General features: G+C 38.1%; 1 protein-coding gene and 1 pseudogene across 1 annotated transcript in view; one reads left to right on the top strand and one right to left on the bottom strand.

Annotated features, from left to right (window-relative positions):
* Nucleotides 1–335: 335 nt before the first annotated feature.
* The window catches only part of cacnb3b (calcium channel, voltage-dependent, beta 3b), a 29,057-nt gene continuing 4,366 nt past the window's right edge, over nt 336–25,026 (bottom strand). Inside the window, exons 2-14 of the mRNA XM_017486531.3 lie at nt 18,847–18,966; nt 18,607–18,729; nt 17,717–17,838; nt 17,466–17,521; nt 17,303–17,322; nt 13,751–13,831; nt 12,711–12,769; nt 12,396–12,496; nt 12,055–12,206; nt 11,816–11,911; nt 11,552–11,722; nt 10,724–10,771; nt 336–10,574 (exon numbers count right to left, since the gene is read on the bottom strand). Coding sequence (XP_017342020.1) covers nt 10,742–10,771; nt 11,552–11,722; nt 11,816–11,911; nt 12,055–12,206; nt 12,396–12,496; nt 12,711–12,769; nt 13,751–13,831; nt 17,303–17,322; nt 17,466–17,521; nt 17,717–17,838; nt 18,607–18,729; nt 18,847–18,966 — 1,131 coding nt within the window. The 3' untranslated portion in view covers nt 336–10,574; nt 10,724–10,741. The remainder of the gene's footprint in view (nt 10,575–10,723; nt 10,772–11,551; nt 11,723–11,815; nt 11,912–12,054; nt 12,207–12,395; nt 12,497–12,710; nt 12,770–13,750; nt 13,832–17,302; nt 17,323–17,465; nt 17,522–17,716; nt 17,839–18,606; nt 18,730–18,846; nt 18,967–25,026) is intronic.
* Nucleotides 5,532–10,525, top strand: LOC124628963 (E3 ubiquitin-protein ligase TRIM8-like; annotated as a pseudogene).

The following is a 25,026-nucleotide window of genomic DNA, read 5'->3' as shown; positions in this document are numbered from 1 at the left end:
CAGGTAGAGATGAAGCAAGTTATAAATCCCACTGGCGCCAACTGAAAAAGAATTTAATTACTAAATAAATGTTGGATGTCACTGCTGATCGCATGCTTATTTAAAAAATTGTGAAGAAAGTTCAGGGTGGAGTTTTCCTTAATCCCCAGTACACACTATAAACTCGTTTACAAACGTGCAGCACTAAACTGTGCAAACACTGCCCCCTAGTGGATGCGTGGAGAATGGAAAGTCATTTATTTCTCAGCAACTCCCCATAATTAAAAAAAAATAATAATAATAAATCAAAAGCAGGAGTCAAAAACACCAGACAAACGAAAACTATTATATTGTATTTCATCTTTATTTTATTTATTTTTAACTTTCAGAGCAGAGAATCCATACAGTGCAGGGTCTAGGGTAGTAGCTTTTTATGTGAGTTTGTGTTCAAGTGATTATATTAGTGGATGCCTTTTCTGTCATACACTGTAAAAACTATCAGAAGAGGATATACACACAGATATACAAAGTGCATTTCTTGCATTGTAAAGCAGACTCTTAAAAAAGAAAACAGTGCAATTGTATAGATTTCCATCTCGTTAATATATAGTCTAAGTATTCCTCTATCTCTGCTTGTCTTCGTATTGCATACAGAAGTTATCTGTGTGGAAAAACACAGATAACCAAAACAAAAACCTAGAATTTCAAATGCATTTTGTGTCGCAAAAGACATCACTTTGTGGTATTTAGTAGACGCCATCGAATAGGAAGAACAGATTTTGCTGTGCTTCAAGTGTCACTTGCATTCTTGCATTTTTTTTTTTTTTTTTTTTTTTTTTTTGCTTTTCAAACCACAAACATCATTTCATAAGAACTAGCAGTAGATTTGCATGGTCCCAAACAACTTTAGTGCTAGAGATAAATAATGATATAGTACATGTGTAGGAAGAAGTTTAGAATTATTTGCATTTAAAATTTTTTTTGGATATGCGTATATGCATAAATACATGTGCTAAAAAATATGAAAGGAATATTTTTACTCATGAATGCTAAAAAGAATCGCTTAACATGATAACGATTTAAAAGCTAATGGAGGATGCTTAGCTAAAAAGTGAAATTTTGAATCATTTTAAGCAATACAGCATTTCTGGGTGCAATATTCCTTTAACGGTAACAGTTTAACATATATACACGAGCAGTTTGTACTGAGCCATCTTTGATGATCCTGGCAGGCTTGTTCTATACATGTGGGGCATGAAGCAAACTTGAAAAAACCCCTGGAGAAGGTGAAGTATGAATGCATGCTCTTAATGAACTATACTATACAGAATGATCAGATCTACATGTATACGGTGGGTTAGGTTAGTGTTAGATAAGCTGAAAGATTGTCTTGCAAGTTGTAACATATTTATCCAGTGAATTTTAAGATACATTCCCTTCCGAGGTGTAGTTTCTTTGTGCGGAAAAACAGCAGGCAAGATCGAATGAACAGAATGAAGCAGGCAAGAATGAATGAACAAGAGCATCAGATTTGTGACTAAAATGATCTCCATATGCTGATCTTTAGTAAATGAAATACTAAAGATCAGCAAATGGAGGTATGAGCGGACAATCTGGGCATTTAAAATCTCTGCGTTTAAACAAAGAAATATACACTGCCAGTCATAAGTTTTTGTACCCTGTATATATTTTGTCATGAAAACACTAAAGTCTGAAAATCAAACCAAGGAATAGCTTTAAGAACTTAAATGCTTAGGGAATTGAGTTTTTTTTTTTAAATTTTAAATGGCGTATTTCTATTGACACAATATATTGTCCAAAATCTTTATCACTCATAGTACAGTCCATGTGTATGTTTTACAGTTAAAACTAGCACTGTCTATAAGGTTTTTCTATAGTTTATCAGATTTACCCTCCAAGAATGCCAGCTTTAAAAAAAACAAAAAAAACAAAACAATACTCATTTAGAGTCCCATTAGGATCTGAGCAAACCGTTAATAATAAGTTCCACACTGACTTAGTTTCTTTATTCAATTGCTATTTGTATCATTTTGTTTGGTCTGAGATTAAACTGTAATAATAATAATTAAAAAAAGAAACTCCATTTGTTCAATAACGCTTGACTGGAAGGATATTTAAATATGATAGAATTGAGAATATGAATTTTGGGACAGGTTCCGCCTCCACCACAACCCTGACCAGGATAAAGTGCTTACTGAAGATGAATGATTATGATATGTATAAGCAGTGGTATTAAAATGATTCAGTTAAAAAAAAAAAAAAAAACCCTCTAATTTACAGAATTCATCAACTAAGATATGTTTGAGGTCCGACATTAGAGCTACGAGGCAAATTTGTATGAGGCAAGTAAGCCTCATCCAAAATCTTTTCCATGGCTTACTCTAATCTAGACAGATAAATAACAGGAATACATTTTTACCTTAATGCAGTTTGGCATCATTTTTTCACCATCAGTCTAGCAAATTTTGAAGGGCAGAGTTGTACCAGTTAAACTGGAAGTTGTGTTGATGCTAAGTAAGGAATAACACACTCTGGGCCATGCTGTTTTAGGAAAACAATCCACAGTGGGGTGGTGTGATAATGTTACCAAGTGGATTATTATCCTGTAACAGCACAGCCTCTAATACCTCTTATAAGTGTATTATTCCTCTTATACCACAGCACATCGCCATCAAATTAAACATTTTAATTTGAACAGCACATCATGCTTTTGAACAATTTATAGTTATAGTTTATATTTAATGTTATGGAACATCCATGTTATCACTTATGTTATAGCAGCTATGAACAGGCGTTTCCCCACCAGCTTCTTCTTTTTCTCTCTCTTGAAGTTAATAAAAATAAAAAAAAAACAAGCAAAAAAAAAAAAAAAAATGCAGCTTGATATGTTAACAATAAACCGTAAAGCACAAATTCCTCTATCCTGAAGACTCTCCTGTAGACTGTGTAACTGACTATTACAAGCACTGATACTGAAGACTCCTTCCTTAAAAAGGTACATAACAGAAAACTTAATCATATCAAAAACTATACATTTTTCTTTTTAAAATAGCAACACAGTTTTTATTATAGCAACAAATCGTTTTATTATTAGCCTTAAATTATGCAAAGCCAAGTCCCTGTGTGTGAGCTTTTACTAAAGGAAGAATAACACATTAGAAAGAGCGCATTAATATAAATTTATCACTTATGTTACAGCAGGAAATACTGTCAAAGCTGAGGTTATATCAAATAAATTAACACTTGCCTGATTCAAGAATTCAGCCATGCTGTGGTATAAATAGCTTAATTCAGCTTAATGATGTCATCTGAAGCATGTATATGAAGGTTTAGGCATGTATTTATGGAAAAGATTTAGTTTGAGATAGACTTCTCTTACTTGTTAGCTTCCTGTAGAACCAGAGGAAAACTAAAGAAGCAGATGAAGTCCTGGCTAGTATATTTCATATGGGGTTGGGGGGAATTGTGTACGTTGTATAAATCTTTGCTAAACTATTTTGGTAACACTTTGCAATACTGTTCAGTAACTCAGTGATAACTTTACTGGGACTAAGGAGGAACAGTATGGAGTATTTGCACATTGACCTACAAATGAGACTCTAGATGAAGCTCTGATGTCCACCAGAATGGAGTTCGTACCTCCCATCATTCTTTTCTGCAAAAGTGTGTCATCGTTCCTTCTAAATAATCACCACTTTCAATCACAAAAACATGCATATTGTAAAGTGATAACTAATGAGTTATATTTTCCGAGTATTATATTTTTTATAATTATTTTTTTACCGAGTATTATATTTCTCCAGAAGAAATATAATACTCGGTAATTATTACTTGGCAGACAGTTGACTACCAAACCATTCCATTATTATTACTTACTAAGTAATTACCCAGTGATCGTTAATAGTTAATAATAGTAACAAGGGTGTTAATATATTACTACTCATTCATTTCTGCTTAGAGTAACTGAACAGTGTTGTAATGTGTTGCCACTATTCCTTTAAATGGGTCTCCTATTGCCTCATTCTTACTAGAAATCCACAGTGACCAATAAATGGGTCACTGTGTATAATAATGCCACATTAGAAGTATAAAGTTGTACTATATTTCACCTTTATTACTCATTGAGCAATAAAGGTTATATTTACTGTTCTGAATAATCAATGAAAACCAGAAAGTACAGAGAGGCCATGCATTATTATATAGATTTTTTTTCTCTATTAATTCCATTATTTCAATATCGCAATTTAGTTTTCTTCACACAACACAGTTGTGTAGCTGTAGGAAGACATTCTACCTTTGGACGTTTGCTTAAACCTGCACAGACGTTTGTGAAAATGATTGTGTTCTCTATTTTGATGACTGTTTTGTCCTTTGGGAAGTGGATAGTGTTTATGACAACGAAAGTCCATGAGAGATTTTATGTCACATGAACGTTGTTTTGGTACATGAAGCCATGTTAAGCTTTTTTCACATTACGCATTTTAGAACGTCCCAATGGAAAGGCAATATATTTTGGAAAACACTTTAACGTTTAACAATGACAGATAGCAAAATAATACTTTTTAAAAGGTTAGATTGGTGCAAGCGTTCCCAAAATGGGATCGCTTTAAACTGTAAAATAAATTTCAGTGACCTTCACTGATCATGATCCAATTATTCAAATAGCGGCTCATTATATAAATGTGTACAATAATGTTTTGGCTATTTATTATGTGCTATACTGCCCCCCCCCCCCAATGGTCTACAAAATTGCCTGGGATATCAGCGTAATAATCACTGCAGTTGTTGTCTCATATAACAAGCACTCTCATAGCCAAAATAATGTTTCTTGATGGAGAGCCAATATGAGCGGCATCTCATATCGTAGAATTAGAACTCCAGTTTAGTTTTTTATAAAGCACCACAGGTTTTCAATAACATGTCCATTGTTATCTGATTGCACCATTCAGATCCCTGATTTCTGGCTTGGCTGCGGAATTTGATTGAACATGGGTGGAAGAGACGCTCCATAAACCCGTCCATGGAGGTTTATCAACAGTTATTTATGCAGTTATTTATTATGCCGCTTATTTAGTTTTATAAGTGGAGTATGAGAATAATTGAAACGGCATGCCGAATTACTAGTGACATATTTTAAATAGTTTAAAAGCCTATAACATAAAACTGGCCTGTATATCTTCTACCGAGACAGCTGAGATTGCTGAGGCCTAGAAGAATTGTTCTGAGGAGGAGCTCATCTGCTTCATATATCTGGATGTGTTCGTGGACCCCATGCAGCTACGAGTTCTGAGCCAAAGGTGTCCAGAGTATTCTCAGGCCTACAAACAGGCTCAGTCTTTAGACAAACATCAAACTAAAACCACCCAAACAAGATATTAGAGAAGTTCAATGCTATGAAGAACAAAAAAAAAAAAAAAAGAACTAGCCATCATTTGTAGATGAGGACAAAGCACCCTGTTGCCCATCACACACTAAAAAGCACCTTCAGCCAACAAATTCAAGGCATCTGCTGATAGATGTAGAGGCCATGCATGCATCACTGTGAGACTGAGCAGGTGACCATGTGCCAGTACTGCTGCTTATCCAGTTGTGCAGTCAGCCAAGGCTTTGGTGTCTGTGACGTGGAATTGCATCAGAACATAAGGCATATGACATAAGGCACATGCTGATGAAGTATCAATGATTAAGTGCAAGACATCAAAGAGCTGTTGTACAAGCTGGGATCAGACAAATGACAGGTGGAGGATAAGGTGGATCAGCTGAAAGTGGAGGTGTGCCAGCAATATCAGAAATTGCAACAGCTCCTGGAGAAGTACCTTGGAAGACTCAAAAATTTCTGGACAAGACATAAGTTCTGCTGCACAACTTGAGACAGGTACTTCAGCTCCACAAGTGACACCAGGAGGCCAAGAAGATTCTCAGTTCCATCCACTCAATGTCAACTTCTTGAAGAACACAAAAACCTGTAAAACCTTATGGATAAATCTCAGACATGTATAAACAGTGTGCAACCTCCTTACAATGCAGGCCAACAGAGCTAAAATATTTCTGCTGAGATTTCGAAAATGGAGAAGAACCTACGCAAAGTGCCAGCAAAGCACTTCGTCAGTCCTGCACACTTCTTCCAGAGTGTTTCTATAGACCAGTGCAGAGTGAATACCTCAGGATCAGAAACAATGAAATGAAAGCATTTGACTGGATTTCCACAGAGCAGCCCAAACTTCTTGTAGTTCTCATCAAATCCCAAGAGCAAGCAGCGATTCCTGGCTCAGAGTACCAGCTCACTTGAAGGGCCATCTGTAGCCTCCCGCAGCTCTGCCCTACAGGATGTGAGCCTCAGCAGCAGCAGTGCTAAAGTGAGAGATGTTCAACATGTCCATCATTCCAGCTCAGTCTAGTTCCACCAAATACCACTTTCAATGGTTTTAATATCCTCATACTGTATGTACAATGGACAACAATACCTTGGCCACCCATCCTCACGCTCTTTCCCCTTCACACAGGAGTTTTTGCACTCAGTACCCTCAGCTCTGTCCATGTCCCAGCTGAGCTAAACTTTTCAACTTGTAGAGCCACAGGCACCCTGAACTCTACAGTCAGTGGTGACCCTTTTACTATAAACTGGCCTGTCAGTTAACCATCCACTGGCATCACTAATGTGTTTGTTCTCTCTCACACTTTTTTCTCTCTGTTTGTCATCAAGTAAAAATCCATTGAAATTCATTTGGCACCTTTTACACTAGACGAGGTAGGCTGTGTGGCCCTCCCAACCACATTTCATCCTGCTCAAGTCTCTAACACCCCCTGCCTGCCACTTCAAATGTCTTTCTAAAGAACTGATGTTAATATGCTTTTCAAATTAAAACAGATCTGGGATAATTTCAAATGCTAGTCACCCAGAGCATATCATTTTACTGGCTTTTAATAGAGCCAGTTTGGAGTCTTTCCTCCACCTCATCTTCTATCCTTTAGGGTGTCTGGGTAGGAGAAGGTCCATTTATGTCATGCATTTGGTTTGTTATTAACTGGGGGAAACAACTAATTACCAAATTTACCAATACATGGATGCTTTGCTTGGAGAGTAAAGGGTTGCTGGTTATTAAAAGATTGGTGAAACATTTGAAAGTAAAAAGATTTGGAATGCAATTGGTTTCATTACTCACTACAGCCTTGTAGGGCTACTTGCCCTAGAGCCAAATCATGAGTAATGTACGTGTACTTAAATGTCTACAAGGAGAAGAATTTCATATTAATATATTTAAAAACTCTAAAGTACAGATACTCGCATAGACACACACTAAGCTTATTACTTAGATATATAGCAACATTTTCACTGCCACTATATAACTAATGATCGTGTATATAATGCGTATATTCCGGTGCTTAATGTTGTTTATATCTATTTTCTTCTTTGAATGTGCTAGTGTGTTAACACATCTAGCCAAAAATCATTTAATTTATACTGTAAACCTGAGCATACGTATGACAGAGAAGTTGACTTGAATTGAATTAGATTGGATTTTAATGCCAAAGATGTAGTTCCCATTAGCTGGCTAGCATAAGTTCAGGGTGGTTCATTCAACAACCAGATGATTGCTGAGACAATTCTTTCCCATTGCTGCGTTATTATTTAAAAGTTGTCACATCTTTAGATGTTTTCATTTGACCAATTCGCCTCTATAAGTTAATTTTTTTTTTCAATTTTTTTTTAAACTATGCTGCTCCACATACTTCAATCTTAGGTTAAGATGATGTAAAATAGCAAAATAACTAATAATGGATGGCCTCTTTGCATGGAAGAGAGAGAAAAAGGAATGGACTTTTCTTGCTTAAATGGGTCTTTCTAGCTCATTCTCAGATTCAGATATTGTATGTATTTATGTGTATAAAATTATATCATATATTGGAGAATTGGAGGCTTCTGCTAACGTAAATTCTTACATAAATGATTCTGGGACAAAGACAATGACTGATTGAGTTCTTATCACTGCTGTATCCTCTCTGCAGATGTGCTGAATAAATACAGGTTTATAAATTATTATTGATGAGCCAGTTGTGTTGGGCAATTTCAGCACATAAATAAATTATAGTGAGCAGGAAGATGGCCTGGGCGAGCAGCAGGGCAGTAGCTGGGCAGGAGGTGATGTGTGTGTGTGTGTGTGTGTGTGTGTGTGTGTGTGTGTGTGTGTGTGTGTGTGTGTGTGTGTGTGTTTGTGTGTGTGTGTGTGTTTGTGTGTGTGTTTGACCAGATCGGCAGTGCAGTAAGAGGATGTGATAGGCTCTCCTCTCTGTGGGAAAATGTGGTGACCCTCTGATGCCAGTGCCAACTTCACCACAGAGAGCAGTGGCAGGTTGGCAGAGATCAGCTGACAGAAGGTTTCACCCAGGAGCTGGGAAAAGCCCTGTGGCTCTCAATCCAGCTCTCAGTGTGACCATTCAGACTAGGAGTGTGTGTGTGTGTGTGTGTGTGTGTGTGTGTGTGTGTGTGTGTGTGTGTGTGTGTGTGTGTGTGTGTTTTGGCTGTTGTGTGTATGCGAATGTGTCCTCACTGGTACTGTGATGAAAATGTGTGTATTTGTGTATATGCGGTTATGTGTGTGGTTGTTTGTATGTGAATGTGTGTTGTTTGAATAGCCCTATTCGGATGGCATGGGTTTCTCAGGTTAATGTCTGTAATAAAATATTTGTATGCCTCCTTCGTGAAAACATTTGCATCTGGATGACTGTGAATTAATGTTGGAAGCATGGTTTGTTTCCCATGTATAAATGGCAATATGATCACATTACTGGATCATGAATAATAATAATAAGAATAAGAAGATGAATAAGAATAAGAAGAGGAAGAAAGCTTTCCCTTTCATATAGCATCTTTCTAACACTCAAGGTCGCTGCACAAACATCTATGTATTAAACCATTAAAAAAAAGAGAAAGCAAATCCTATTGGGGAAGGGAAAATGTTGTAGAAGAAAGAAATGATTTAAGCAAACATTTAAAATGAGAGGTCTTGGGCACTACTAGCAAACTAGTATTGCTGGAGTTGAGAGTCTGGGCAGGGGTTTAGGGCTGTAGAAGCTCAGTTGAGGCAGGGCGAGGCCATTTAGTGCTTTGTAAGTGAGAAATAGGACTTTCGTGAGTGACCTAATGAAGTTCAAAGTGTGTTGTCAAATATTGTTCGAGATTTGTAAAAGGTTTAACAGTGCCATCAATGTCGAATGAAAATTGAGTAGTTTTAGAGACGAGATTTAGGAGCGACGAGATTTTAGTCTTGCCAGGGTTTAATTTAAGGAAGATGGTGTCCGTTTATGATTTTATATATCATGTAATCATGAATACATTCAGTTAAAGAGGTGGGAGGAAGAGCTGTGGTGGACCTTGTACTGAGATAAATCTCTGTCTGTGTAACTATGAAAGCTAAGACCATGTCTGCAGATGATCTGGTTAAGGAAAGGAATATACTGTATATGGTGAAAAGAAGGGAACCAAGGACTGGTCCTTGAGGGATGCCATATATGACAGTGGCAGTAGAGGATTTTTACCAATAGTTATAAAGTTGAGGTATTAATATAAATTGCAATCATGATATACTGGCATGAAAATGAAGTGAAGCTTTATAGCTTTCATTATGATATGCAATTGAATCAGTCTGTGTCATTACACTTCTAACGGGCTACTAGTGAAGACTGAAATATTTTGGGGGTAAACCTGTCCAATGGTCTCCATTAATTGGGACTGCTAGAGGTGGGTCTGCGCATAGAAGACTAACCACATGCAGGAGTGTGTACAAGTGGTTTAGTAGTTAGCACGTTCGGCTGTGTGCGGAGTTGGCATGTTCTCTCCGTGCTGTGGGGGTTTCCTCTGAGTACTCCGGTTTCCTCCTCCAGTCATGCAAAGACATGCATGGTAGGCTGATTGGCATGTCCAAAGTGTCCGTAGTGTATGAATGGGTGTGTGAATGTGTATGTGATTGTGTGCCCTGCGATAGATTGGCACCCTGTCCAGGGTGTACCCCGCCTTGTGCCAGATGCTTCCTGGGATAGGCTCCAGGTTTCCCCGTGACCCTGAAAAGGATAAAGCGGTATAGAAGATGGATGGATGGATGGAAGATCAAACTGCAGAAATGTCTATTTGGGCAGCACTAAAATGATCAGACCAGTGATCATTTGGCTGGGATTTTCTCAGGGGAGGATTGAGAAATACACTAACACTGCCGATCTGGAAAAAAAATAATATCATTGAGTAGCACCTGCAAAGAATTGACGGCCCATGTAGAATTAATCCTATCCGAATAGGGCTCTCAAGTGTGTGCTGCCAGGTATTGTGTTGCAAATGTGTGTGTAAGTTGTGCTGCAGTGGAGCGGTCCTGAGACGTGGAGACAGGGCACGCAGGCCTGTGCTAGTTGCGGTCGAAGTGGTGCCTCCTGTGTGCCCAGTATGGTGGAGTTCATCCTCTTCCTCATTTCTCCATCCTCCTCCCCCTCAGGGGGCAGCTGCTCCACTCAGGGGCCGAGAGGGGCTGACCTCTGAGAGATAGACTGAGGGAGGCTCTGGAACTTTCCACCACTTGTACTGTAAGCTGAGGATAGACTGCGTTCAGTACATGAGCACAGCACGACTTGATGATGCTGCAGTGGCTTTACTGAATACTCTATCCTCACCCAGGGAAGCCACAGAAACAAAAAGCATTATTGAAACTGAAGAACTGAAATGAAATCAGGTACCTACCCAGAGCTTTGACAGCACTCATTCAATCAATTCCTGTGTCTCAGAGAACTGAGAAAGAAAGTATCAGAATGAGAGGCTGTGAGATGCAAAAACCGTCATCCAAAACTAATACAAAATCCAAATTTACTCAGATGCTTATTATTCAAGAATGCATTATTTAAAACATTGGAAATGATGTGCCAAATCTCTTGCTTCATTTTTTAAAACTGCTGTTACAGCATATTATGTGTTATACTCTATGTTCCTAATGTCTAAAGTCTTAAATGATGTAATCCCTTAAAGGTAGAGTTGTGCGTAGGACTGTTTCTTTAAACCTGTGCCTACCTGCCTCCACAGATATAGTGCTGTAGCGCAATGCCACTATCTGTATCTCTATCTGTTTAGTGCTTCAAATATTCCTATCAGTATTCAGATTTAATCCCAACAGTAGGAATGGCCTAAAAGGGAAGATGTAGAAATGTAGATGTAGAAATGCCAGTAGTGTGATCATGGTCTGTGAATTCTGGCTCTGGCAGTTCCTCAACCTCAGCTACATCACTCAAGTTCATTATTGATCTCATCCTGCTTGCACAGAGATATTTTCTATTGCATTTAGTCTATTTCCCAAACTAGCAGACTAATTCATTTTGTACTGCCTGTTCCCACACATGTGAGAGTAAAAATATTCCATGCCCAAACCTAACTGCTTGGATCTTATTGTTCTAACAATAAACAAATGCTATAATTTTGATGAAGTTGCATATTTTAAGCAGTATTTGGGATCCTACTTTATATGTATTACTGACAAAATCAACGGTAATGAGCAATAATCTTTTTGAACACACTCACCTGTTGGCTGGAGTTGCCTGAGGGTGGGGTTACCACCTTTTGCTCCAATATGGGGTTTGCAGGGGCGGAGCCTGGCAGGTGAGTTGCACGCCAGTAGATGTCCAGGTACTCGGCCAAGTGTTCACACGCATCCTCCAGCTGATTCTCATCCAGAATGACATCAAACATTTCCTGAAGCAGAACAAAACAACGGGAATGAAGCCAAAAAATGAACAGGAGAAAAAAAAAAGTGTATATGCACAGTACTGATGTAACAGGACTCACTGGTGGACACTGGGCGAGTTTATCTCCTGCCATCATCTGTACATTTAGGTGCTTGCTTTGAGACTTTCCCCTGGATTTGATGAGTCTTTGGAGAACCTATGAATGAACATGTTGAGTAACTGAAAAGAAGTGAGTGAGCCTGTCATATGAGAGGACAAAGTGGTGCATGAATGACAACTGTATATATTAAGGTGTCCTTCACTGGCCTTAACTGAGAGATTGATTGACCTGTCTTTTACCTTTGGCGACGACACTTTGACATACACGATGATGGGAGCGAGGGACGTCTTTGTCAGTTGTGCTGGGTGGTTAATGGTGTCTGCGTCTAGTACCACCAACTGCAAGGACTTTGCCAGCTCAAATATCCTCTCTATTTCACTCTGGACCTCAGCTACAAAAAAAAAAGCCAAGTCAAAAGTTTAATCACACAAAAAAAACAACTCAATGAGAACATATAAGAAAAGCCTTTAAATGCAATCATTTACTCTGCATCATTTCCCCTTGGGGATCAATAAAGTACTCTCTCTATCTTTAGATCCCATTTCAAGTCGTTAGTCCAGTGTTATAGAATGTTCCTTACCTAAGCTGGAGCGTGTGTTGGATCTCTCCACAAGGGCTTTCTTATTGAGCACAGACCTTTTGGCTAGAGACAGATCTGCAGTCACTCGTGTGATAGAGATTCTGCCAAGAAAATGCAGAACAAGAGTTGTTCTATTGGCCAACAGTCCAGTATCAAAGGGTCCAGTTGTGTGGTTGTTAGAATTTGCTCAAGACTGACACCAAGAGAAACTAATGGTTCTGTGGAGTGGATCTAGCAGCACTTTTCCCTGCTAAAGGCTTTCACAAAGTATCCAAATCAGGACAATAAGAGCAATGACAACAAGCCCTCTCTCACCTTCCATCAAACCTGTGCTTTAGGAAATCAAACAGTGCTTTCTGCATCATATCTGTCACCTATACAGGAGAAGAAATAACAGAAAACAGTTTTTTACGTTACACCGTTAATGTTCACCTTTAATATTTAGTATATTATATATACCTTATTCGTTACCTTTAAAAAGAGAATTGGCCTAACCTATGTAAACAACAATCTAAGTTGAATGGTGGATTGTCAGTGGTCACAAAATGGATGAATGAGTCATGATATATACACTCACCGCCCACTTTATTAGGAACACCTGTACAACTGCACATTCATGCAGTTATCTAATCAGCCAATCATGTGGATTTTCCCAGTTTTTACTGTGTAAACAATAGAGACTGTTGTGTGTGAAATTCCCAGGAGATCTGCAGTTTCTGAAATACTCAAACCAGCCCTTATGATATCAACATCCATGCCATAACCAAAGTCACAGAGATCACAGTTTTTCACCCATTCTTATGTTTGATGTGAACATTAACTGAAACGCTTGACCTGTATCTGCATGATTTTTTGCATTGTTCTGCTGCCACATGATTGGCTGCACGAATATGCAGTTGTACATGTGTTCCTAATAAAGTGGATGGTGAGTGTACTTTACTAATTTTTGTGCTCTGTGAAACTATAGTCTACTACGAGGTTGAGAGAACAGTGAAAAGGATCATACTAAACATTTAGGGCGCTCAAGTCTTTACGGTCAACTTAAACAGTTAACTTCAGCTTGAAGCTGTGATTTATATTTTGGCCATTAACATATCTAAGAATCTTGTGATAAGTTTCAATGCCTAGTGGGCCTAATATCCCAAAACATGCCATCTACAGCGATGAAAATAGAAATAGACCTCTAAATTTGTAACATGCTACGAAATTTAAATAATGTCATCAAAACTGCAAAAACGACATCCATATTGTTCATACAATAAAAGCTACTAAGTGCCTCGCAAGTGACTTTTTCAGATAAACCAGATGGATGAATAATTTTTACTCCTTATATGAGGCAGTTGCCTTTCCTGTACCTCATAGCCTTTCAGTGAGGGTCCAACCAGCACAACCGGCCTCATGGAGGGTACGACATCATATGGTGGAACATGCTCTGTCTGAAACAGTCAAGCACGCACATACACACACACACACACACACACACACACACACACAGTCTGTTTGGTGCCTGATAGTGTAGTGGTGTGGACTGGCTGTGTTCCAGTACCCTTGCTGACTTCCACTTGTTATTAAAGCCCCAGGGAATCTAAATCCATGACTGTTTTCTAATTAGGTAAATGTTGTGGGCACTCGATATGCTTGTACAAAGTAGGAATAGTTGGCGACTTTCCACCACCTACTTGTACTTTGCCAAAATTCCTATTTTTTTCCCACATAAACTGGGTGGCCCTAATCCTTGGTAAAGCTCGCACCAGAGCGTTAATTACGAAATTATGCAGTACTGCTTGAACAGTTTCTTTGAGTCTGACCAAATTAGTGATAGTGAAACGTAACATAGCTAGATTCCATTGGATTTGTTGCACAATGTATAAAATGTTTTTTCAGCACTTTATCAATAGTACAACGTGCAAAAGAGTCGGTACACTAACATCGTAAACTTCTTTATTATTTATACAAGCTAACACTTTGTTGACATTTTACTGTATCTATACACAAGATATACACGAGAAAAACAGCATGGCTAATGCTAAGTTGATTTAGACGGACGGCGATATCAAGTACCAAAGGTCAAAAAGATTTAAACAAGAATACAACACGGTCTATCCATTTTTAAACTTCAGACATTAAAGCGTTTTATTTAATAAAACTATATTACTATAATAAAGTATAATACTATACCTGTAATACTATAATACTATAACTATAATATTGTTTTGGTAGCAATCATTCTTATGTTAATTATTGGAACCTGCGTTACTGTTTGGATCTTCCTTTTGGTTATGCTAAATTTCTGCTTGCACTCTGATCACAGTGTACAATCTCTTAAACCACTGTAGCATACGATCATCCCTAATCATTTGTTTTTTTCTCTCTGTCAGGCTGCTACTGCTGCTCGTCTGACCGTCTGAACCTGCCTGATTCTACTTCATCAGCTTGAAGCTTTCCTCACTTCTGACTCACCTTCTGCTGTGGATGGTCTCACATAAGAATTTAGGGACCGTGTTTGACAGTGATCTAAGTTTTAGAAAGCATATTAGTGACGTTTGTAAAATAGCATATTATCAATTTCGTAACATCTCTAAAAGTGCGTGATATTCTCTCCTCCACAGATAGTGAGAAACTCAAACATGCGTTTGTTACATCTAGACTCGACTACTGCAACAGTCAGTACGTTTACATGGACAACAATAATCCAATATTAACCCGATTAAGACGATACTCTGATTAAGAAACTAGCATGTAAACAGCAATTTTTTATTACCTTAACCCGGCTAAAGTCATAATCGAAGTAAACACAAATCGAATCAAGACATGTGGAGTATTCCTGTTTTAGTCACATTATCGACGTGCGTTACAGACATGTACACACCTTAATCACACTATTAACGTTGTGTGGGAGTTTTCACCGCATTTTGCGACAGGACACATACACACACGGCAGCGCTCAACAGTTTTACAGGAAACAAGAGAACACGGTTGCGTCTGAAACCCCCGTACTTACTTACTATATAGTAGGCGAGATACATGTATCTCAGCTACTAAATAGTAGGTAAGTACATGGTTTGGGACGCAGCCTAAGGCTTCAAGCAGTCGTCTATTAGCACATACAGCATGACAAATAATTAACTGCACTTATAGCTTTCGTAAAAATTTTAAATAAAAACACCCGAAACTGTATACGGTACCATAACGAAGACGAACTGTACGTTGATACGTGAAATTCTGGAGGGAACGTCGGACAGCGTGGTGTGGGGACGTAATGACGTGTGCTGTTAATCGCTCTATGTTCTATAACATGTAAAACTGGAACATGTAAAGAGTATTCTAAAAGCGACTCATGTAAACACCTTAATCACATTATTGTCTTATTCAGAATAAGGTCAATAATTACATTATTGCTGTCCATGTAAATGTAGTCAGTGTTTTGGTTGGCTCACCAAAGAGCTCCATTAATCACTTACAAAGAAATCAGAATGCAGACACGTACTAGACTGAAGAATCATATCACTCCGGCACTTAAATCACCTCACAGGCTAACTGTGTCTTACAGAATTGCTTTTAAAATCCTGTTATTCGTTTTTAAACGTCTTCATGGTGGTGCTCTTACATACCTTTTTAATATGATCACTAAATATACTCCTGCTAGATCACTTGGGTCATCCAACTGCAATCTGCTGGTTGTTCCCAAAACGTGGCTGAAAAGTTGTGAGTCAGTCTTTAGTCACCATGGGCCTAAACTACGGAAGCCTGTCCCTGACAACCCACCTACAGTTGATTCATTTATCACTTTTCAAAAGTATCTCAAAGAGCATTTGTTCAACGGGACCTTTCCTCAAACCATTTAATTTTCCATATTTTATGGAACTGTTCATTTTTTATTTGTATTCTTTTATTTATTCTATTTTATTTGCTTAGCCTTTTATTTATTTTATTTTATTTCTTACTACTGATTTTATTTTCCTGTACCTACTGTAGCTCTTTTGTAAAGCACTTTGTAAACATTGTTTTAAAAAGTGCTATGTAAATAAAGCTTTACTTACTTACTTACTTACAAGGACAACCTAGCTACAGGTTTCTCCCAAAAACAGTTTTTTCCCAAGTCTCAATCTTGCTTCAGTGAATAATCTCACCTAGATAATCTAGATTTGTACCTAGAAACTGCTGCTGTAATCATAACGATTCATCCCAGGTTCATCCCAGGGTGCTTATTAACAATATACTGTACTTACATTGAACATCCTTTCAATACATTTAGTACTATTTGACTTTACTGTTCTACACTTGTATACTGTAATGGTTTATAACTGGTGTCACCCAGAAGAGGATGGGTTTCCTTTTGAATCTCTCAAAGTAATCTTCATGTCCTCTCAGGGAGTTTTCCTTGCCACCTCTGACTTGATCATTATGGATCTAAATATCCAGTTTTGAAAAGTCTGAAAGCTGCAATTGTTAAAATAAAAATAAAAAGCTATGTAAATAAAATGGGATTGAATTGTCAAAACGAAAGCATGAAAACCTTTCGTTTGTTTGTCAACTGTGTTGAACAATTATGATTTCACTGCTTGCGCTATTCTATTTAGTTCTGCTTGAGCGGCCTAACAAGGAGTCTCTGACAAAGAGATGTCAATTAAGTGGGCTTAGTACTCATCCAACTAATTAGCTAATTAATAGACTGTTCCTAAAATGACGATGTGTGTGTGTGTGTGTGTGTGTGTGTGTGTGTGTGTGTATTAGAGTAGGGGAAGCCCTACAATGTGCATTACAGGAGTAGAATAAACCCAAAGTTTGGGAACTACTGGCAGAATTGACACACAAAAAGAGAAGTCAACAGTCCCAATTTGATGAATGTACTGTAGAGGAAGGAAATGCGAGAGTGCAATATTAATAGTGCAGCATGAGCAACTTACCTGCTTTTGCTTCTGTTTAGCTTTTAGAGGGCAAGAAAAGAACATTTAAGAACACACAAGGTCAAAGTTAGGCTGTTCCCCCATTAGAAAGCTGATATGAATCAAGGCACCACCACAATGTGATTATGAGACAGATAGCAGAGAGTAAATTATACATTCTTACCAGATGAAGGAGGAGTTGACCTCCAGCCTCCTGACTGTGCATTCCCTCCTGCTTTCCTACAGAGAGTATAAGAACAAGGATGCAAAACACCAACAAAGTTAGATTCTTATATCTAAAAACAGCTGTATTTTTTTTTTTTTTTTTTTTTAAATCTCCCTAATACATCCAAGGGAAAGCTATGCTGTGCTACTCTCTGTTCAGGACTGCTAGCTGCTTTTGGGGTGCTGATGTGTAAAAACATTCATCCAGACCTCTGTGCAGCTTTCAGCTCTTGTTTGACACGCATGGCCTCCAGTTTGGCTGGACTCGGGATGAAGCTGATGTCAGCCCCCTCCTTTACTAGCCGTCCGACCCACCAGTCATTGTTGTACTTCTGCATGGAGTGAAAACACTGCAGTCAAACAGATCAACCCAAAGTTGCAAAGAATTATGATAAGGTGTTAGTTTGCATCCAAAAAGAAATCAGGAAGGAATTTTACAGGAACTAAAACAGCCAGGTATAAGAAAAGTCAATGAAACAGTGTAAGTACAGTATGTGTACAAAGAAAACGTTCATTTATAAGGGATAACGTTATTTAATTAATTTTAACACAACAGTGTTAAAACAATTATTTACAGTACAGCATTATGGATATAGCACACGGATATAATCATTTGAATGCATAGTTTACATTTAGAAACCATACTCTATGCAACTGTTTAAAGAAAAGCTGTTTATTTGTTATTGTTTTTTTACTGTATTTATTTATACAGTATGATTAATATTATTATTTTATTATTATTATCCATCCATCTATTTTCTACACAGGGTTGAGGGGAGCCTGGGTAGGGTGCCAACCCTTCTGGCAATATTCAGTACTCTACGGATAATTTGGAAAAGCCAATCAGCCTACAACGCATGTCTTTGGACTGTGGGAGGAAACCGAAGTACCCAGAGGAAACCCCTGAAGCATGATGAGAACTCCACGTACGTAGGGCAGAGGCGGGCATCGAACCCTCAACCCTGGAGGCAAAGGGTAAAAGTGCTAACTAATTATTATACCCCTCATTATTATTATTATTATTATTATTATTATTATTATTATTATTATGCGTGGCATCATCTATTCTTTTGTTGGTTAAAAAACCCTCACATACACACCTCTTTGATGTGGAGAAAGTCTTTGGCTTCAAAGTTGATGGCAGCGCCCTGCACAGGACAGTCCTCATCGAGAGCCCCACAGTAGCTCACGTTAGTTTTCACTGCAAAAGCCACAGGTTTGGACTGTAAAGAGAGGAGAACAAGCTCCCTGAGTCAGGGGTAACTAATAGACAGTGTATGAAAGAAGAAGAGAGGACAAGGAGAGGATGAAGAGATGATGATGAGAGAATGAGAGTTCACCTTGGCTCTCTCGAGCTGCAGCACGGCCTGGCGCTCGGCTTCCCGCCGAGACGCCTCCTTATCCTCCTCCAGGGACAGGTCGGAGTCCGAGGGTCTACTCGTGTAGGAATCAGCCGAACCCTGCGAGAGAGAGAGAGAGAAATGCAGAGGTTTGGCATAATGAAAGAAAGGGAAAGAGAAAGAGAGAGTAAAGTTGAGAGACCCCGAGATAGAGAAGAAGAGGCAAGGGGCGAGAGACAGGAAGCCAGAGACAGTGTATCCATCTGCATCCTGCAGGATTACAAACCACGCCATTTACAAGATACGCCCACTATTACAAGTTACGTCCACAGCAAATACAGTTAGGGTTAGGGAAATTGGAAATTAATGGGCGTTCCTTGTAATAGGTGTGATTTGTAGTCTTACAGGATATAGACAGAACCTTCTCAAGACAGAAGGTCGGACGAAGAAATGTTTTTAATTGTTTAAAAAATAATTTTTAATATTCCATGTTGCAGTTAAACAAATTGGAGAATTTCTAGCAAAAAAGAGACATTAATCACTTGTATTGATCATAAATTCTGGAATACTGTTCCAGACACTGTTAGGAATGCTCAGTATACATCCTCACTAAAAACACTGTGTGGACTACTCTCAGATATTGTGTCATTTATCTTCTTTTATAGGAAAATATATAAGAGTTAACAACAGAGCTTCTACATAGGAGTTGATTATTTTCCAATGACCACACGTCCCGTCATGTTTTATTTCTCTTATACCACAGAAATTTGACATGGCTAACATACCATCCATCCATCCATCTATTTCCCATGCCGCTTATATTACACAGGGTCGCGGAGGAGCCTGGAGCCAGGAAACTTTGGGCACAAGGCGGAGGACACCCTAGACGGAGTGCCAACCCATTGGAGGGCGCAATCGCACACACATTCACATACTTTGGACAATTTAGAAACACAAATCCGCCTCCAGCACATGTCTTTGGACTGGGAGAAGAACACTGGAGTACCCAAAGGAAACCCCTGAGGAATCACAAGAAGAACATGCAAACTCCACACACACAGGGTGGAGGCGGGAGTCAAACCCCCAACCCCAGAAGATTGAGGCAACAGTGATAACTACTAAGTGAAACTGTGTGAACTCTGTGAAACAAGTTAGTACCTATCACTTCCACTACAGCAGCTATAAACAGACGTTTCCCACACAATCCTCTCTGTTTTTTCTCTAGAACCTAATAAGACAAAAAAAAAAATTAAGCTTAAAGCCCTCTGTCTTGAAGATTTCTCACGTCAGAAGAATTAAAGGAACAGCTTTACGCCTGACTGTTAAATTGCTAAAATGCATCCTGACAAAAATCTTCTCCATACAAACTTTTCAAATTTAAAAATCTGTTTAAAAAGTTGTTTATATACAAATGATAACATACTGTATTAGAAACAAGCTAATAATGCTTGCAGCCAGAACTATGAACAGAGCTGCTGTTATAGAAAACGCTTTCAGAAACGCTCTTTCTGAAATAGCACCATAACACTACGAAATGTAGGCTGATGTGATAAAATTTTAGTAAACAAGTTTAGTCTTTATTACAAATACAGAGTACACATATAAACACAGAATTAAAAGAAAAAGAAAAAAGTCTCCTACCAGACAACATATTCTTCACAATACCCAACTTAGATTTGACCCTGACTTAATATTAAAATCCTTTTATCCTTTGACGCCCTGAAAACGACGGTTCCACTTTAGAGTTTGAGGCTCTTCTGAATATTTCTTCCTAATATCATGTAAAGAGAGCTTTTTCTTACCACTGTCGCTTTTAGCTCAGGGATTAATCGTCTAAGCCTCCATTTCTGTAAAGCTGCTTTGTGACAAAGTCTAAAAGCACTATACTAATGAAATTGAACTGAGCAGGAAAACAGGGTTTCTCTACCTTCACAGAGGTAGCGCTCGGAGTGTAGACATGACCAACTTAACTGATTTATATAACTGAAAGAATAGCATCGCTAATCAGTCAGGGAGGGGAAGCACTCTAATGTAATGTATTATTGATGACGTGTCACTGAGGATGACAAACTGGCTGGTCGAGCACATTCTGAATCTCTCTCTTCTTAAACTGCAGTGACTTAGCATATTGTTCTGCTCTCAGCTTATATCTTGTAGATGTGGACTCTTAGTAGAGGTTTCTACTATGATTTTCCACATGGTACCAAAAGACACCTTGGTGATTAAATAACATAAAAGAGATATTTGGGGTTAAATGTGCAAATTTTCAACACCTATAATAATAATAATAATAATAATAATAATAATAATAATAATAATAATAATAATAATAATCCATCCATACCACTTATCCTTTTCAGGGTCACGGGGAACCTGGAGCCTATCCCAGGGAGCATCGGGCACCAGGCAGGGTACACCCTGGACAGGGTGCCAATCCATCACAGGGCACAATCACACACACATTCATACACTACGGACACTTTGGACCTGCCAATCAGCCTACCATGCATGTCTTTGGACTGGGGGAGGAAACCGGAGGAAACCCCCGCAGCACGGGGAGAACATGCAAACTCCGCACACACAGGGCCATGGTGGGAATCGAACCCCCGACCCTGGAGGTGTGAGGCAAATGTTCTAACCTAAGCCACCGTACGCAATAATAATAATAAAATGAAGCACAATATTAATTTATTAATATTAATTTTTCTTTTATACCTATTAGTGTTTTCTACTATAATGTAGTGTATTTACTGTTCTACTCAATAGCTACTGCACATATTTATTGCCCATAGCCATGTTATTAATTTGTTTACTGCATATTGTGCCAATTAACAAATTGCAGGCTGAATATGTAAAACAAAATCAATCAATCAATCAATCAATCAATCAATCTATCTATCTATCCATCTATCTATCTATCTATCTAATCAAGCATGGCTCATGGAGGCATGGTGGGTTTTGCATGGCACATTAGCCTCACATCTCCAGGGTTGGGGGTTTGATTCCTGCCGCTCACCTGTGTGTGCGGAGCTTGCATTTTCTTTTGCTACAAATGCAAAATCACTCATTTAAAGAAACATCAAAATACTAAACACAATAATGGCCAAATGTGTCTTTTGCGAAACAGAACTGCAATCTTAAAAAATATAAAAAGTTCCCCACATACTAACCCACACCATATAACATTTGGGCTATACTATGATTTGTGGTGCCATTTGTGTCCCACTGACATTACATTTACAAATAGACAAATAGGTATGTAAAAGTCAATTGTTACATGGTGAGCATGGGTTAAAGTCCCCATATATTCAAAATGGAAGTTTGGTGGCTTTTAGTATGAATACGTTCCCCTTAAGGTTATCTATAAGCTAGTGCGCTCCAAACCAATGACAAAATTAGAATTTAGAAGATATATGCATTCAAAATTTAAAGCCTCTGTCTACCAATATGGATCAACAGTTTTGATGACATCATCCTGCACTTCAGCTTCTCATCAAATTTTCTGTCCAATCAAATGCTTTCTTGAATCTGATGTGTCCCGCCCCCAACATTATACAAATCCATGGTACTAACTGTCTAGTATGGCTTAGCCTGGGCTGTGAGGTATGCTAAACGCTACTGGTTATTTAACAATGGGGAGGAGCCACTCAATATGTCCTGCCTTGAATTTCTCTTTCAGTGGAAATTATGTCAACACATCGAATAATGCTGCATGTTTCAAGTCACTTCACAGGGACCTTAAGTGTCCTTCACAACAACCTATTGCATGTTTCAGATAAATAACTTCAAACATGAATCAAATCTATTTAGAGCACTTACAAAACAGCATTTTATCTGCTCCAACCCACTACAACCAAACTTTACATTGTAATAAAATCCTTACAATTAAATAAATAAGAAAATCTCATTTTTTGTATTAAATCCATTTAACATCCCCGGCTTGAAACTTTCTTGTCCTTGAGCCCGCCCATTTTAGGTTTTCATTTTCACTTATCTCTGTCACCTGAACTCATTCACATACTCAACAGGACGTTGCATCATCCCAGCTTTCTGAAGATCAGATGAAGAAAATTTAATTTGCTCATTCTTTTTTCTTTGTTTTATTATAGAATGAAAATAAATTCCGAATTGAATAAACATATTTGTAAGTAAATCACTAGAATGTCTTTAACATCCTTATCTCATTAGCATGAATGCTAGTTAACCACTTTTTTGTATTAGGTCATTCTATTTTTCTTTTTATTCTATTAAAACAATCTCAATTCTATTAATTCCGACACTGTTGCTTATTTAAAAGCAAAAAGGAACCTTATAAAACAATATTGTTGTCTGAGATGTGTTAACTTGTTTATTCTGTATGGTTAAATGCATGTTTTCATAGATTCAATGATTGAAAAACACATAGTTTAATTTTTAAGAGTTAGGGTTAAATAGCACCTGGTAAGAATGCATTCCTAGCTGCATAAACCTCTGAAAGAATGTTTGAAATAAGAAGAGATGAGATAGTCGGTGTGTCTCATGGGTCTGGATAAATCCCTTTTCATTAAGCACACAGTGCAGAGATACACATGAGCATCCTGTCAAACCTTTGCTACACTGCATCCTGGTTCACTTGTGTACAGTCAGCAGAGTTACTGTGCCTTGCAGACACTCCCAAAAGACCCGCAGTCTCAGAAGAGCACAAAGGTGTACAACTCTTTACAAAGCAAGCAGCAGCACCCACATATCATTCCTAAATATAGTGGACCCAACAGCTGCAGCTATTTTTCCTGAACTTCTTCCACTTCTCTCTTCCTCCTACTGTTTTACTCTCCTCTTCCTCTTCTGTTAACTATTAAAAAATCCCTTTGCCACTCCATGCAGGCTATGGATATCGTTAAAATATTAAAGACGGCTCAGGCGCCTGAGACAAAGCATAATTAACTAGACACAAGAAACAAGACTCTTATGTGGGATTAAATATACAGTCGTGTGAAAAAATAAGTACATCCCATTGAGATTGTTGTTTTTTTTTTAAATATCTGGACAAGCAAATGTTTGATCATCGTTAAAACAGTGCGTATTAACAAAACCACAAGGAAAATGAGCTTTTTCAATCATTTATTAAGCAGAAATATTAATAGATGTGATTTTCTTCTGTGGAAAAAGTAAGTACACCCTTGGCCTCAGAAGCCTCCCATGCACGTCAAATTTGTGCAATCTCTTTCTGATTGTAGAAGCATGCACTTTGACACCAACAGCTGTAAGACGTATTAGCAGATCCTGTGATGAAATTTTGGGGTTCTTGGAGACCTCTTCTTGCATCAGATGGTCTGCTATTGGGCTGAATTTGCTGGGACGTTTGAAATCTGCACCATTTGTTGGTTTTTGATTGATTTTCTTTACAGCGGGATGATGTATTTCAAATAATTTGGAGCTCTTTTTAAATCCCTTGCCAGATTCATATGCATCCACAACCATTTTTCTGAAGGCCTTACAGAACTCTTTAGATCTTGACATGATGACACCACACACCTCAATAACAAAGGGAACACCAGACACTAGATATGAGAGGGGTATAAATAAGACTCTCTGTACTTGCTGAGCAGGTTCTAATAACTGACACACAATCTTGAACACCTGATTCTAATTTTATGGATTTGAAGGTGTGATAAATGTAGGGGTGTACTTACTTTTTCCATGTGACTGTTTTTTGTTCATTTAAATTGTGAAAATTACTACAAAATGTCCATTTTATTTCATTTGATAGAGTGTATCAACTTTATTAAGAACAACAATTTCCATGGGGTGTACTTATTATTTTTTTTTTCACGTGACTGTATATTCCCTTCCAAAAGTAAATTTTTTTCACATGTTCAACAAGAAGTTGCATCATACAAATCTCCTATAGTGTACGTGATAACAGGAACTAACTTCCACAACATTAAATGTAACTACAGATACAAATATGACATGGTTAGCATTTACAAAATGTTGTGGCAGAAGAGGAACAAAACACTTTGGATGTGCTGTTAATAAATACATTTTTGGGGGGATGGTAAAGTACTACACACCACATCACCCACCCTGCCGGTGATTATTTTCCTATAAGCGAATAATCATAGTTATATTGTTCCCTGCCTTGTGCCCTGAGCCCCCTGGGATATGCTCCAGGCTCCCCGGTGACCCTGTGTAGGATGA

Source organism: Ictalurus punctatus, chromosome 15 (assembly GCF_001660625.3).
Source record: "Ictalurus punctatus breed USDA103 chromosome 15, Coco_2.0, whole genome shotgun sequence".
Lineage (NCBI taxonomy): Eukaryota > Metazoa > Chordata > Actinopteri > Siluriformes > Ictaluridae > Ictalurus > Ictalurus punctatus.
The sequence above is the reverse complement of the archived record's forward strand: the minus strand, read 5'-3'. Positions and strand labels throughout refer to the sequence as shown.